The sequence below is a fragment of the Podarcis gaigeae genome (assembly GCF_964106915.1).
Source record: "Podarcis gaigeae genome assembly, chromosome: 2".
Lineage (NCBI taxonomy): Eukaryota > Metazoa > Chordata > Lepidosauria > Squamata > Lacertidae > Podarcis > Podarcis gaigeae.
In genome coordinates, this window is record NC_139679.1 from 126994793 (window position 1) to 127008430 (window position 13638).

The 13638-nt window shown below is 46.3% G+C and overlaps 1 protein-coding gene and 1 long non-coding RNA gene across 11 annotated transcripts in view; both read left to right on the top strand.

The window, feature by feature from the left end:
* LOC310837446 (uncharacterized protein) overlaps positions 1 to 13638 on the top strand; it is a 76728-nt gene that overhangs the window by 46453 nt on the left and 16637 nt on the right. For 3 of the 10 annotated variants that reach the window (XR_014560543.1, XR_014560544.1, XR_014560545.1), the window contains exons 1-2: positions 2870 to 3536; positions 10038 to 10211. Coding sequence is in view for 4 of the 10 variants with exons in the window: in XM_083724060.1 (XP_083580186.1) it covers positions 10088 to 10211; positions 11462 to 13287 (1950 nt within the window). In the remaining 6 variants the exon portion in view is untranslated. Of the gene's footprint in view, positions 1 to 2840; positions 3537 to 3568; positions 3805 to 3878; positions 4047 to 10037; positions 10212 to 10929; positions 11062 to 11461; positions 13530 to 13638 lie in introns of those variants that run through there. The other 7 variants (XR_014560541.1, XR_014560542.1, XM_083724059.1 and 4 more) reach the window with 6 other exon arrangements.
* The window catches only part of LOC310838155, an 86972-nt gene that overhangs the window by 9903 nt on the left and 63431 nt on the right, over positions 1 to 13638 (top strand). The window lies entirely within an intron of this gene.

Consider the following 13638-nt stretch of genomic DNA (forward strand, 5'->3'; position numbering starts at 1 on the left):
GAGGGCAGAGAATTCAGTTGCCAGGAGATTTCCACCCCTTTCCCACCAGTGCACTGGGTTTTTCCTTTTTCTTATACTCACGCGTCTTCTATGATGATCCCAGGATGAATAAGCCGGCTGGATCCCTCTTTGCTCCCCGGCTGAACTCCTGGGGCTTTCGATTACCGCCCGGAAGATGGCCAGGGGTCCAAAGGATCTTCCCAGGCAAAATGGCCTGGTGCCGGCTGAAGATTTCGGGGGCCCCGGTCAGCAACGTGGGAGAACCGCATGCCCCACGTTGGGCGCCAACTGTTACGGCTAAAATCTGGGTGCGAGGCTGCTCTGCCACCCAGCTCATCGGACTAAGTCCGTGGGTCCCTGCGGAGGAAAATGAGCTCAGCCGGAGACAGGAGCAAACTGCAGAAGATCCAAGTTTATTGCGCAACAGGTTCAAGGCGAGATTGAACAGTGAGAAAGGGGTGACATGAGTTTTTGAAACTCCCTCCATGTCCCAGAATACAGTGCAAAACACATCATGAATACATCACAGAAAGGTGGGGTTACACAGATCAGCACTTCAGGAAGGTGGGGGTTACACAGATCAGCACTTCAGGAAGGTGGGGGGGTTACACAGATTAACATATGGAGGAGGGAGGGGGGAATATGCAGAGCTGGAGATATGCACAGATAAACACTTCCTGGGGATGAGAAAACAATGGTCCCAAATATGCATAGTCTGCCACCTGACATTGTCTGGAGGAAAGGCTGATCAGAGCAATTTGAAAGGATTAGGGTCTTGACACCTTGCTTGAGGGATTATGCTGGACAGGGGAGGTGTGATGGAGTCCTAGAGTAATTGAGCAAACTGGCACGCTGATTTTCTATGAATTTTATAGATTTTAGTCCCTTTTGACATTGACAATTGGAAATAAATTGATATATTGTAGCAAAGAAGGTGAAGAAGACATGCCCCCCCCCTTCCGTAACAAAGGCCTTGGGGAAGGAAACTGAGGCAGGCTCTGCTTGCTCCCCAGGGCCCTGCAGGGGATTCGGAGGGGGGCCCTGTCTCTTCCTCTGGCCATGGCACCCCCGGGAAGCCTTGGAAGAAAGGCAAGAGACCCTCAGCAGAGAACAGCCAAGTCCGGTTCTTCTCCGCAATGGCTTCCTCTTCTGAGAGCTCCCTCTCTTTCTTGTCTGGGCTGGACTGGGAGGATCCTGCGGAGGCCAAGCCATCATGGCAGGACGGTGGCTGAGGACCAAAGGTGCCGCCCTCCTTCATCCAGGAGGAGAGACCCCGAGAGCGTGGGACCCCCGAGGCCCACAGGGGAGCCATGGCGTCTCTGGGAGCGGCTGGGGCCTCCGGGAAAAACAAAATGGCGTTCCCGCCTTTTTTGGAAAAACGCCATCTCCTGGCCCTGCCGCCTCCATGCGCTCCTCCTGGGCCTGCCTGGCCATGGGGGGGGGGGTGGAGGTGATCCAGCTGCCCCAAATAATGGGGGGGGGGGGCGAGGAACAGGAAGACAAAGAAGGAGAAGCTGGGAGGGGGAGCAGCCATGAGGGAAACTCAGGCGGGAAACTCCCTCAGGAAACCGGGCGAAGGAGAGGACGAGGCCCAGGGGAATCTGAAAGGGGATTGGCCAGCTGCCCAATGGAGAGGCCTCTGATTGGTCCAGCCCTGCTCTGGGGTGGGAAATGGGTCAGATGGTTCTGGGAGCCCAGGAGAAACTGGTTTTCTGGCAGGAAACTCGGGGAAAGGGTGGCCGGGGTCCCTCTGGCTCCGAACTGGAGTCTGGTCCCCTCTCTCCACCAGCCTGGTCTTCCCCTTTCTTTTTCAATCCTTATTATTGATTTGCCCCCCAGAGCAACCCCCGCCCCCCTCCTGGGCTTTGCCCCCCCTCCTGCCCCCCCCCCCCGGGTCGCGTGTGCCTTTCCTTCCTCGCCTGGGACTCTTCCTCCTCTGAAAAGCGGCTCCAGAAGAAGAAAAACCCGCTTAAGGGGGGGGGATTATTTTCGGGAGGGGGGAGGGGTCTCCTGGCTGGGAAGCCCCCCTCCCTCCTCCCCCCTCGCTGAGCTGGAGGGTGTTCCGGGGGGGGTGTCTGGAGGGAACCATTTCGGAGCCCACGGCACCTCCCGCCACTGGGCAGCCTTCGCCTCTTCTCCCTCCCAGCCTTTCCTCGGGATCCAGGAGCCTCGATGTTGGGAGAGGGGAGAGCCGAGGTAACCCCCCCATGGACCCCCCCGTCTCCCTTGCAGTTAGTCCGGTGGGATGTGGGCTCCTTGGGGCAGAGGGAGGGAAGGGGGGCAGCCCCTAGGGCGCAGGCGCAGAAGCAGGGAAACTGCAGGGAGGGAGAGGGTGGGGAGGGTTAAAGGGAGCCGAGCGGGATTCCTAGAGAGGGCCGGAAGTGAAGGGGGATGGGCAAGGTCCTCCAGAGCAGAAGCCCCTCCCTCATGCCTTCCTGCCTTCCTCTCTGGCCTTTGCCTGGGTGAGTCTCCTCTCTGCTCCCCCTGAGGGTGCCATGGGGAGAAGGGGGTCCCAGGGGGGCAGGGAGGGGGCATGGGGGTCCCTGCTCAGGTCATGCGAGGTGGGGGGAGACCCCCAAGTCGGGGAGCAGGGGGTCCTCCTTTGTCCTCTCTGCCAGGCCAGGGAGGGGGCCAGTTCGCAGGAAATATGCAGCTCTGTTCTTCCTTGGGATCCAGATGCTGCCTTCATTTTGGGGAGGGGGCTTTGGGTCAAGGCAATTAAACCCCCTTCAGAGGGAGGGAAAAGTCACCTTTGTGAACAGAGGCTGCAGCCAGACGAGAACATTCCCACGTGGGGGGAGCACAGGGAGAAGAAAAGCCCGTCTGCATCTCCAGACCACTTCTTGTGTCCCAGATGCAACAACACATGTCTCTCCTCTGTCAGTCTCCACACCCACGCCTGGCGCTGTTACCCTCCAACAACTGGATCTCACTCCCAAAGACAGACTCTTCCATGGTCCCCTAAGACAGATGGATGCCAACCAACCATTTGCTCCCCTCCCCCTCCTGGTGCCCCTTGAAGTTGGCTTGAGGGCAGGGGGAGGGGCCACCCCACCAGATGAAGGAAGAGGAGGTCCTTCCATCTGGAAAATGGGAATGCTAGCAAAGATTTACTTGAAGATGAGTGCCATATAGATAATAAAATATTATTTTGTGGAATTCCCCCATTTACACAAAGATTAATACAGTGGTAACTCGGGTTAAGAACTTAATTTATTCTGGAGGTCAATTTTTAACCTGAAACTGTTCTTAACCTGAGGTACTATGTCTGGGTTAGTGGAGTCTGTAACCTGAAGCGTCTGTAACCCGAGGTACCACTGTACTCATCATTTAAATAAACAACAAAATTGTTTCAGAAAAGAACAGAGCAATGTTTAGAAGATCATCTTTCTTCTCCCTTTTTCCCTTAGGATCCAGTGTACTTTGAAGACGTAGCTGTTCCTTTCACAGAGGAGGACTGGGCTTTGCTGGATCCTGACCAGAGAGCTCTGCAGAAGGAAGTCAAGGAGGAGAATCCTGGGATCGTGGCCTCTCTGGTAAGGCTCCCTGCTGGATCATAAGGTCAGTTTTGAAATTCCATACAGATCTCTGAAGGACAAACCTCCTCTATTTTGAGGGAGCCCCATAGCGCCACCTGCAGCATCTGAGATGTTAACCCACCCACAACTCTCCATAGGAGATGTATCTCCTGTTCTGTCTGGGAATATTCTTCCACCAGTCCTGCCTTTTCCAACCAGGATGAGGCTGGTCTCAGCTGCCCAGGCCTTCTTCCATGTAGGCTTCAGAGATATTAAGGACATGGAGGTGTTGTTGTTTAGTCATGTCCGACTCTTCGTGACTCCATGGACCAGAGCATGCCAGGCACTCCTGTCATGGAGGTACATCCTGTCTAATTTTCTGTTTCCCTTTCTGCATCTCTCTGTTTTTGGTTGAGCATAGAAATGACTGAGCTTGGAGATGGAGCGGATTCCATGACTGAGCCAAATTAAATCCATCCCTGGATAGAGCCAGACTTTTCGAATCTCCGGGTCCCATAAATAAATTAGGTAATATCAGCCAAAAAAGGCAGTAATTCCCTTCCCTTCTTCCTCTTTCACAAACATTCATTTGCATTGTTCAATCATTTCAGACTCTATTCCTGAGGCTATTATTATTATTATTATTATTATTATTATTAATTAATTATACTGCCGTGGGTTGTAGGTGGTGAATTGGAAAGGAAGAAGGAAGGAGACAACAACAAAAATCCACAAAATTGGAGAAACCATATAAATATTCAGAGTGTGGAGAGAACTTTAGTCAGAGCTCCCAGTCCACTTCCCATCAAGGAAAGCTCTTCGTTCACAAGGAGAGCCTCACTTCACATGAAAGAACTAACGGGGGAAGAAATTAGTGCTTGAAATGTGGGAAAAGCTTCCTTCGCAGCTCCATTCTCAATTCCCATGAGATACTTCATCCAGGGGAGTGTTTGGAAAAAGCTTCATGCAGGTCAGAAACCAGATCAGTGCTTGGAATGTGGAAAGAGCTTCATTCAGTTGGTGAATCCAATTTTCCATGAAATATTTCCTACAGGGGACTGCTTAGAATGCTTAGAAAAAGCTTCACCTAGGAAACCAGTCTCAATTTCCATTAAATAAAACACAGCAGGGATAATCATAGAATTTTAGAAAATGGTATAAGGCATATGGTATAACTGGTATTAGGAAACTTCATGAGGAATTAAGGGGAGAGATAGCGTTGACCCGGAGTAGTTACAAAATTTGTGGTCTCTCCCTGAGTGCCAGGGACCCTCCTCCAAAGAGAGCTTCTTTTTGTCAGAATTATTTCTTTTTTCCCAATCTTTGGCAATTAATTGGCAATTAATGTTCTCGCTGCCACTGTGGCGTAAATAAATATTTCCTTATTTTCTTTTGGTATATCTACATCCAATATTCCCAATAAAAAGTCTTCTGTTTTGGGGGGCAAAATGTTGTTCAAATATTTTCTTTAGTTCTTCATATACCGTATCCCAGAAGTCCTTGATTTTATCATATAGCCTTTCGAAAGGCAATAGTGAATTTAAGAACTGTGTACTTAAAAATTAAATTTGGATGATTGTCAGAGAGGCTGAGGAAAGTCCAAAATTGGAAAATCTGTTAAAGTTGAAAATGTGATGTGTTATGTATTCTTTTTGTGGAAATTAATAAAAAAGTATACTAAAAAAAAAGATTTTATCACATAGCCACCACATATGCAGAAGTGTCCCCTCTACTTGCTTACACCTCCAAAATAATTTTGATTTTCTTTTATACATTTTACATATCTTGGTTGGTGTTAAATACCATCTATAAAACATCTTTATCACATTTTCTTTTATTGCCTCACAAGCCGTAAAATTCCAACTCTCCTTCCATAATTTTCCCCATGATGTTATTACTTGAATAGGTTTCCGTAAATCAATAGCCAATTTGATCATTACCGCCTTTACCTGTTCATATCCTCTCACTCCAATAAGATTCCATACATTTTAGAAATTATTTTTGTTTTGTTTTGTTTTGTAATGACATATTTTTCGCCCCATAGGGCGCACCTAGGTTTTTTGGGGGGAAATAAAGGGGGGGAACAGGGTGCTATCTGCTACTTCGTGCAGCTCTCCCACAGCTTGTGGAGAGCTGCGCGAAGCCCAAAGCCTGGAGGGCACTCAGCTCAGCGTGCCCCAGGCTTCTAGGTGCAGGCAATTCTCCTCTCGCTCTCCAGGCTTCAGCGAAAGCCTGCATTCGCCCCATAGGACGCTTCATTTTTGGAGGGGAAAAAGTGTGTCCTATAGGGCGAAAAATACGGTAATTCTTTATCCAATACTGAAACTGCAAAACGCTTTTTCTTGACAGCTTTGAAGACCTCATTTATTTGGTGATACTGGATCCACCCTGTTAGGTGGTGTTTTATTTCCTCCCGCAGTTTGGTCAGACTCATGTTCGTAGCTTCGAGAACACTATCCAACCATCTTGTCCTCTGTTGTCCCCTTCTCCTTGTGCCCTCAATCTTTCCCAACATCAGGGTCTTTTCCAGGGAGTCTTCTCTTCTCATGAGGTGGCCAAAGTCTTGGAGCCTCAGCTTCAGGATCTGTCCTTCCAGTGAGCACTCAGGGCTGATTTCCTTTAGAATGGATAAGTTTGATCTTCTTGCAGTCCATAGGACTCTCAAGAGTCTCCTCCAGCACCAAAATTCAAAAACATCAATTCTTCGGCGATCAGACTTCTTGATGGTCCAGCTCTCACTTCCGTATATCACTAGTGGGAAAACCAGAGCTTTAACTATACGGACCTTTGTTGGCAAGGTGATGTCTCTGCTTTTTAAGATGCTGTCTAGGTTTGCCATCGCCTTTCTCCCAAGGAGCAGGCGTCTTTTAATTTTGTGGCTGCTGCCACCATCTGCAGTGATCATGGAGCCCAAAAAAGTCAAATCTCTCACTGCCTCCATTTCTTCCCCTTCTATTTGCCAGGAGGTGATGGGCCCAGTGGCCATGATCTTCGTTTTTTTGATGTTGAGCTTCAGACCATATTTTGCTCTCTCCTCTTTCACCCTCATTAAAAGGTTCTTTAATTCTTCCTCACTTTCTGCCATCAAGGTTGTGATATTTCTTCCGGCAATCTTAATTCCAGCTAGGGATTCATCCAGCCCAGCTTTACGCATGATGAATTCTGCATATAAGTTAAATAAGCAGGGAGACAAAATACAGCCTTGTCGTACTCCTTTCCCAATTTAGAACCAATCAGTTGTTCCATATCCAGTTCTAACTGTAGCTTCTTGTCCCGCATAGAGATTTCTCAGGAGACAGATGAGGTGATCAGGCACTCCCATTTCTTTAAGAACTTGCCATAGTTTGCTGTGGTCGACACAGTCAAAGGCTTTTGCATAGTCAATGAAGCAAAAGTAGAACTCTCTAGCTTTCTCCATAATCCAGCGCATGTTTGCAATTTGGTCTCTGGTTCCTCTGCCTCTTCTAAATCCAGCTTGCACTTCTCGGAGTTCTCGGTCCACATACTACTTAAGCCTGCCTTGTAGAATTTTAAGCATAACCTTGCTAGCGTGTGAAATGAGTGCAATTGTGCGGTAGTTGGAGCATTCTTTGGCACTGCCCTTCTTTGGGATTGGGATGTAGACTGATCTTCTCCAATCCTCTGGCCACTGCTGAGTTTTCCAAACTTGCTGGCATATTGAGTGTAGCACCTTAACATAACAGCAGCATCTTTAAAAATTTTAAATAGTTCAGCTGGAATATCATCACTTCCACTGGCCTAGCAGTGCATTCTAAGGCCCATTTGACTTCACTCTCCAGGATGTCTGGCTCAAGGTCAGCAACCACACTACCTGGGGTGTACGAGACATCCATATCTTTCTGGTATAATTCCTCTGTGTATTCTTGCCACCTCTTCTTGATGTCTTCTGCTTCTGTTAGGTCCTTACCACTTTTGTCCTTTATTATGGTAATCTTTCTACAAAAAGTTCCTTTCATATCTCCAATTTTCTTGAACAGATCTCTGGTTTTTCCCATTCTATTGTTTTCCTCTATTTCTTTGCATTGCTCATTTAAGAAGGCCCTCTTGTCTCTCCTTGCTATTATTTGGAAATCTGTAGTCTATTTCTTGTAGGTCTAACTTGGATTCATATCAAGATCATTCTATCGTTTTTGAGAGTTCATCCCAGAACAGCTTTCACCGCTCTGTTGTTGACTATGAGGGCGACTCCATTTCTTTTACGGGATTCTTGCCCACAGTAGTAGTTATGATGGTCATCTGAACTGAATTCGCCCATTCCTGTCCATTTTAGTTCACTGATGCCCAGGATGTCAATATTTATTCTTGCCATCTCATTTTCACCACATCCAACTTTGGCCCAGCCACTTCATCAGCTCTGAATCTACTTGTCCTTGTCCTCCGCTCTTCCTCAGTAGCATGTTGGATGCCTTCTGACCTGAGGGGCTCATCTTCCAGCGTCATAACTTTTATATGCCTGTTGTCTTTGTCCATGGAGTTTTCTTGGCAGGGCTACTGGAGTGGCTTGCCGGTTCCTGCTCCAGGTGGATCACGTTTGGTCTAAACTCTCCACCATGACCTGTCCGCACAGCTTAGCTCATAGCGTCTCTGAGTTATTCAAGCCCCTTCGTCACAACAAGGCAGTGAAAGTGGCCCAATTCAATTCCATATTTTTCTTTTCCCCAGTTATTGCTTCTTGAAGTGAAATCCACCAGGGTATTTTAGGTTCTAACACCACTTTATGTTTTTCCCATACTCTATATATCAATTTTCTTATTATATGATTCAAAATTGATTTCTTTCTATGTTTTAATATGTTGTTGTTTAGTCGTTTAGTCATGTCCCACCCTTTGTGACCCCATGGACCAGAGCACGCCAGGCACTCCTGTCTTCCACTGCCTCCCGCAGTTTGGTCAGAGTTTTAATATAATTGTCTTTAAATAGGTTGGCGTTTTCATTTGTCAGCCAGATTCCGAAATACGTAGTTTTATTTACTATTTCCAATCCTGATATTTTCTTTAGTTCTTCTTTTTCCTGTGTTGACATATTTTTTTGCTAGCATAGTAGTCTTATTTTTATTTAATTTAAATCCTGTGACTTCCAAATTCAAGGATTTTCCTTATTATTTTTGGTATGCTTTCCTCCAGATTTTCAGTACAGTGGTGCCTCGCAAGATGAAATTAATTCGTTCTGCGGGCCTTTTCGTCTTGCGATGTTTTTCGTCTTGCGAAGCATGGTCCGTTGCAACTGCACCTCTTCAAGCGGCTTTAAGAAGAAAGCGAATAAACTCGCAAGACGTTTTCGTCTTGCGAAGCAAGCCCATAGGGAAATTCGTCTTGCGAAGCAGCTCAAAAACCGCAAAACCCTTTCGTCTAGCGAGTTTTTCGTCTTGCGAGGCATTCGTCTTGCGGGGCACCACTGTAGTTAGAATTAAATTGTCTGCAAAGGCCTTCATCTTGTGCGACTTCTTCCCCATTGTTAGACCTTTTATGCCTTGGTCACTCCTTGTTGTCATTGCTAAGAATTCTAGTAATAAAAAGTAGAGGCGAAAGGGGGCAGCCTTGCCTGGTCCCCTTACTTACTTTAAATTCTTCTCTTATTTCACAATTTAGTATCAATTTGGCTCTCTGATTTCAATATATTGCCTCAACACCCCTAATAATATTTTCTCCGAGTCCTGTTTTTTCTGTAGTTTTTTTTAATGGAGCTCCAAGAGATGTTGTCGAAGACCTTCTCCATGTCTATCAGCATCAAAATGGCTTTTTTATCTGATCATGCTTCTAAATATTCTAAAATATCAATTATGTTTCTCATTTTATTGTGCATGTGTCTGCCTGGTAAGAAGCCAGCCTGATCTCTGTTTTTTATTTCATTTAATACTTTATTTTAATCTGTTGGCTAGGATGTTGGCAAATATTTTATAATCATTATTGAAGAATGATATAGGTCTATAATTTTTGATTAGTGTTGGATCTGCCCCTTGTTTGGGTATCAGTGTGATAAATGCTTCTTCCCATGATTTTGGTATTCTTCCTTCTTTTAAAATTCCGTTTAGTACTCTTTCATTGGTTCTGATAATATATCTTCTAACTTCTTATAAAATGCCGCCGATAATCCATCCGTACCTGGGGACTTTCCTATCTTTGCTTTTGAGATTGCTGCACCTCCATCATCGCTGTTGGTAAATTTAGTTGTTCTATTTTCCAATCTGCTGTTGACGGGAGTCTATTTTGTGCCATTTCCTCTTGGTCTTCTTCTTCACTGTAAAATTTCCTATAGTAATTTAATTTTTCTTTGCATATTTCTTTAGGATCTTCAATTATTTTTCATTTTTCTATTACTCTCTCCTTTTGTTTTGTCTTTAATTGCCACGCAAGTAGACTACCTGATTTATTGGAACCACTGGAGAGGTATAGAAATGGGGCTTCTGTTGGGAAGGGGCTGCCCCATTTGGGCTTCTCCAGGGGCAGGAGAATCCCTGCAGGGCCTCTGAGGCTCCCTTTCCTTCTTCCTCTCTCCCAGGACCCTGCAGCTCGTTTTGACTACATGACTCCTCAGGAAGGATAAAAGGGATGGATTCTGCAAACCTAGTGAGGATGGAAGGGGGAAGATGGACGGTTGACCTGGTCAGGTTGTCTCCTGCATCCCTCCCCACAACCTCTGAGCGTTCCCTCCCAGGGACCTCCGAGAGATCTGGTGAGTCCCAGGGGAGGGGAGATGGAGATGTGGAGGGATGGAGCCAGAGAGGAATTGGGGCTTGCTCAGCTAGGGGGTGGGGGGAGGCAGGCAGGCGGATGGAGATGGAGAAGGGGAGACCTTTTTGGGCTCCCCCACCTGCCTGCCTGCACCTTTATCATCTGCAGGCAATTTGAGCTAGGAATAGGTCACAGCTCCCCAGTCACCGTGATGTATTGGCAGCTCAAAAGGTCTAAAACCAGTTCTGTGATCTGAATGCACTGCCAATGTCAGACAACTCACTGATCCTGCTTTGCAGTCTGAATGCAGATGGGGCCTCTGTGTGTTGTCTTTTTCTTTTTGGAATAACTTCTTATTTGCTTTTAAAAACAAGGATCATAGGACTAATAAATGATACAAATATGTAGACTAAGTCTTCGCATGCCATTTGCATTTCAAAAATAGCAGAATAAATTTGCAGGAATATCTATAACATATGGTTCATCATTAGTGGTCGGTGTATGAGTTCTGGGTTCATGAATTGGTTTGAACTGAGTTATAGTCACTTTTCCTCTTCTGTTGCTAAGGAAAAAATACAGAGTTGGTCTCCTCATGGACATGGGAGGGGAGTTCAAAGTGAAGAAAGCGATTTACGTATAAATTTAAATTTAGACCAACCAGATTGAGGCAACAGCTGATGGGGAGTGTTCAGGTGAAGGTGTTGCTGTTTGTTTCACAGACGAGCTGTGGACGTTCCATACATACCTGTATGTGATGAACTTCCACTCTTTGGCTGGAGACCAACAGCATCTGGGATTCTAACATCCCCCACCGTGAACCCAGAATGGAGGGATATCAACTGTTTCCTCTGTGAATGTTCTGCGTCTAGTCATGCCTTTTAAAACAGTGACCAGGCTTGTCTGAACCACCCAGGCCTTCTTAAATGCCAGCTTCAGAGTTTTTAGGGAAGTTGATGTAAATTCTGTCAGGCATGTTGTTTTTGCTTCTGTTTGCATTTGATTGACCAAAGAGATGACTGACCTTGGAGATGGAGTGGATTCCAGGATTGAGCAAGAACAAAATCCATTCCAGATAAAAGCCAAGCAATATGTCAGTAAATACCGGCCAACAAAGGCAGTGAAAACTATAGAAAGGCCCCACATCTAACTATTTTTAGTTCTTCCTCTATCACAAGCATTCATTAACTTTGTTCAATGATCTGGAGCTCCATTTCCTCCTGAGGCTCTAATTCGCTTCTCTCTTCATTGCAGATGGAGATGAACTGGAAGGGAAGAACAAGGGGGAGCACAAGAGAATCCACATAGCGGAGAGGTCATATAAACATTCAGAGTGTGGAGAGAACATCCGTCAGAGCTCCCAGGACACCTCCCATCAAAGAAAGAGTTTCGTTCAGAGGGATAGCCTCACTGCACACAAAAGAGGACAGAGCAGGGAGAAATTGTATCAGTGCAGAGAATGTGGAAAGAGCTTCGGTAACCGCCGGAATCTCACTTTGCATCAAAGAATTCATACCGGGGAGAAACCCTATCAGTGCTTGGAATGTGGGAAGAGCTTCAGGCACAGTACTACTTTCACTTTGCATCAAAGAACTCATACAGGGGAGAAACCCTATCAGTGCTTGGAATGTGGGAAGAGCTTCAGGCACAGTACTACTTTCACTTTGCATCAAAGAACTCATACAGGGGAGAAACCCTATCAGTGCTTGGAATGTGGAATAAGCTTCACTAATAGCTCCCATCTCACTTCCCATCATAGAATTCATACAAGGGAGAAACCCTATCAGTGCTTGGAATGTGGAAAGAGCTTCAGTCAGAAGGGGAATCTCACTTCCCATCGAAAAATTCATACAGGGGAGAAACCCTATCAGTGCTTGGAATGTGGGAAGAGCTTTGGGGAGGGGGGCAAGCTCACTTTGCATCAAAGAACTCATACAGGAGAAAAACCCCATCAGTGCTTGGAATGCGGGAAGAGCTTTGGGGAGGGGGGCAAGCTCACTTTGCATCAAAGAACTCATACAGGGGAGAAACCCTATCAGTGCTTGGAATGTGGAAAGAGCTTTAGTCAAAGTGGACATCTCACCTCTCATCAGAGAATTCATACAGGGGAGAAACCCTATCAATGCTTGGAATGTGGGAAGAGCTTTCGTCAGAAAGGTGATCTTGCTTTGCATAGAAGAGTCCATACAGGGGAGAAACCCTATCATTGCCTGGAATGTGGGAAGAGCTTTAGTGTCAGAAACAGTCTCACTTTTCATCAAAGAACTCATACAGGAGAAAAACCCTTTCAGTGCTTTGAATGCGGGAAGAGCTTCGGGGAGGGGGCCAAGCTCACTTTGCATCAAAGAACTCATACAGGGGAGAAACCCTACCAGTGCTTCGAATGCAGGAAGAGCTTCAGCCGGAAGGACTATCTCATTTTCCATCAAAGAGTTCATACAGGGCGTATGAAGAAAGCGTATCACTGCTTGGAATGTGGAAAAAGCTTCAGTCAGAAGGGGAATCTCACTTCCCATCAAAGAATTCATACAGGGGAGAAACCCTATCAGTGCTTGGAATGTGGAAAGAGCTTCAGTCAGAAGGGGAATCTCACTTCCCATCAAATAATTCATACAGGGGAGAAACCCTATCAGTGCTTCGAATGTGGGAAAAGCTTCAGCCGGAAGGACACTCTCATTTCCCATCAAAGAGTTCATAGAGGGCATAAACCGTATCACTGCTTGGAATGTGGAAAGAACTTCAGTCAGAGGGTCCATCTCACTTCGCATCACAGAATTCATACAGGGGAGAAACCCTATCAATGCTTGGAATGTGGAAAGAGCTTCACTCATAGCTCCCATCTCACTTCCCATCGCAGAATTCATTCAGGGGAGAAACCCTATCAGTGCTTGGAATGTGGAAAGAGCTTCACTAATAGCTCCCATCTCACTTGCCATCATAGAATTCATACAGGGGAGAAACCCTATCAGTGCTTGAAATGTGGAAAGAGCTTCAGACGGAGCTCCCATCTCACTTCCCATCAAAGAATTCATACAGAGGGGAAACCAAAAAAGAGAAATAAAAGAAAAAATATTAAATAAAAAATTAAAATATTGAGAATGCCTGCCGGAAGGAGAAAACGAGGTGCAAAGAGCCAGAAGACCATTATTGAGACTCACAATTCCTCTAAAACAAAGAATCGGCAGAGAGCCAACGCCATCTGCCCTTGCTCAGAAACAGAGTGGGTTGAGGAAACCGAGAAATCGGAGCAAATAGAACAAACAGTGAGTAACAACGTTGGGGGAACCTCACCCCCCCTTAAGGAGGATGTCAATGGCCCGACCCCCCTCCTCCCAGAAAAAAGCTAATCCGTCCAAGAGGGCAAGAGCAGGAGCAGGAGGGATTCCTCCCACTCCTAACGCTGACCCACCCATGCCTCTAGAACAAGATAT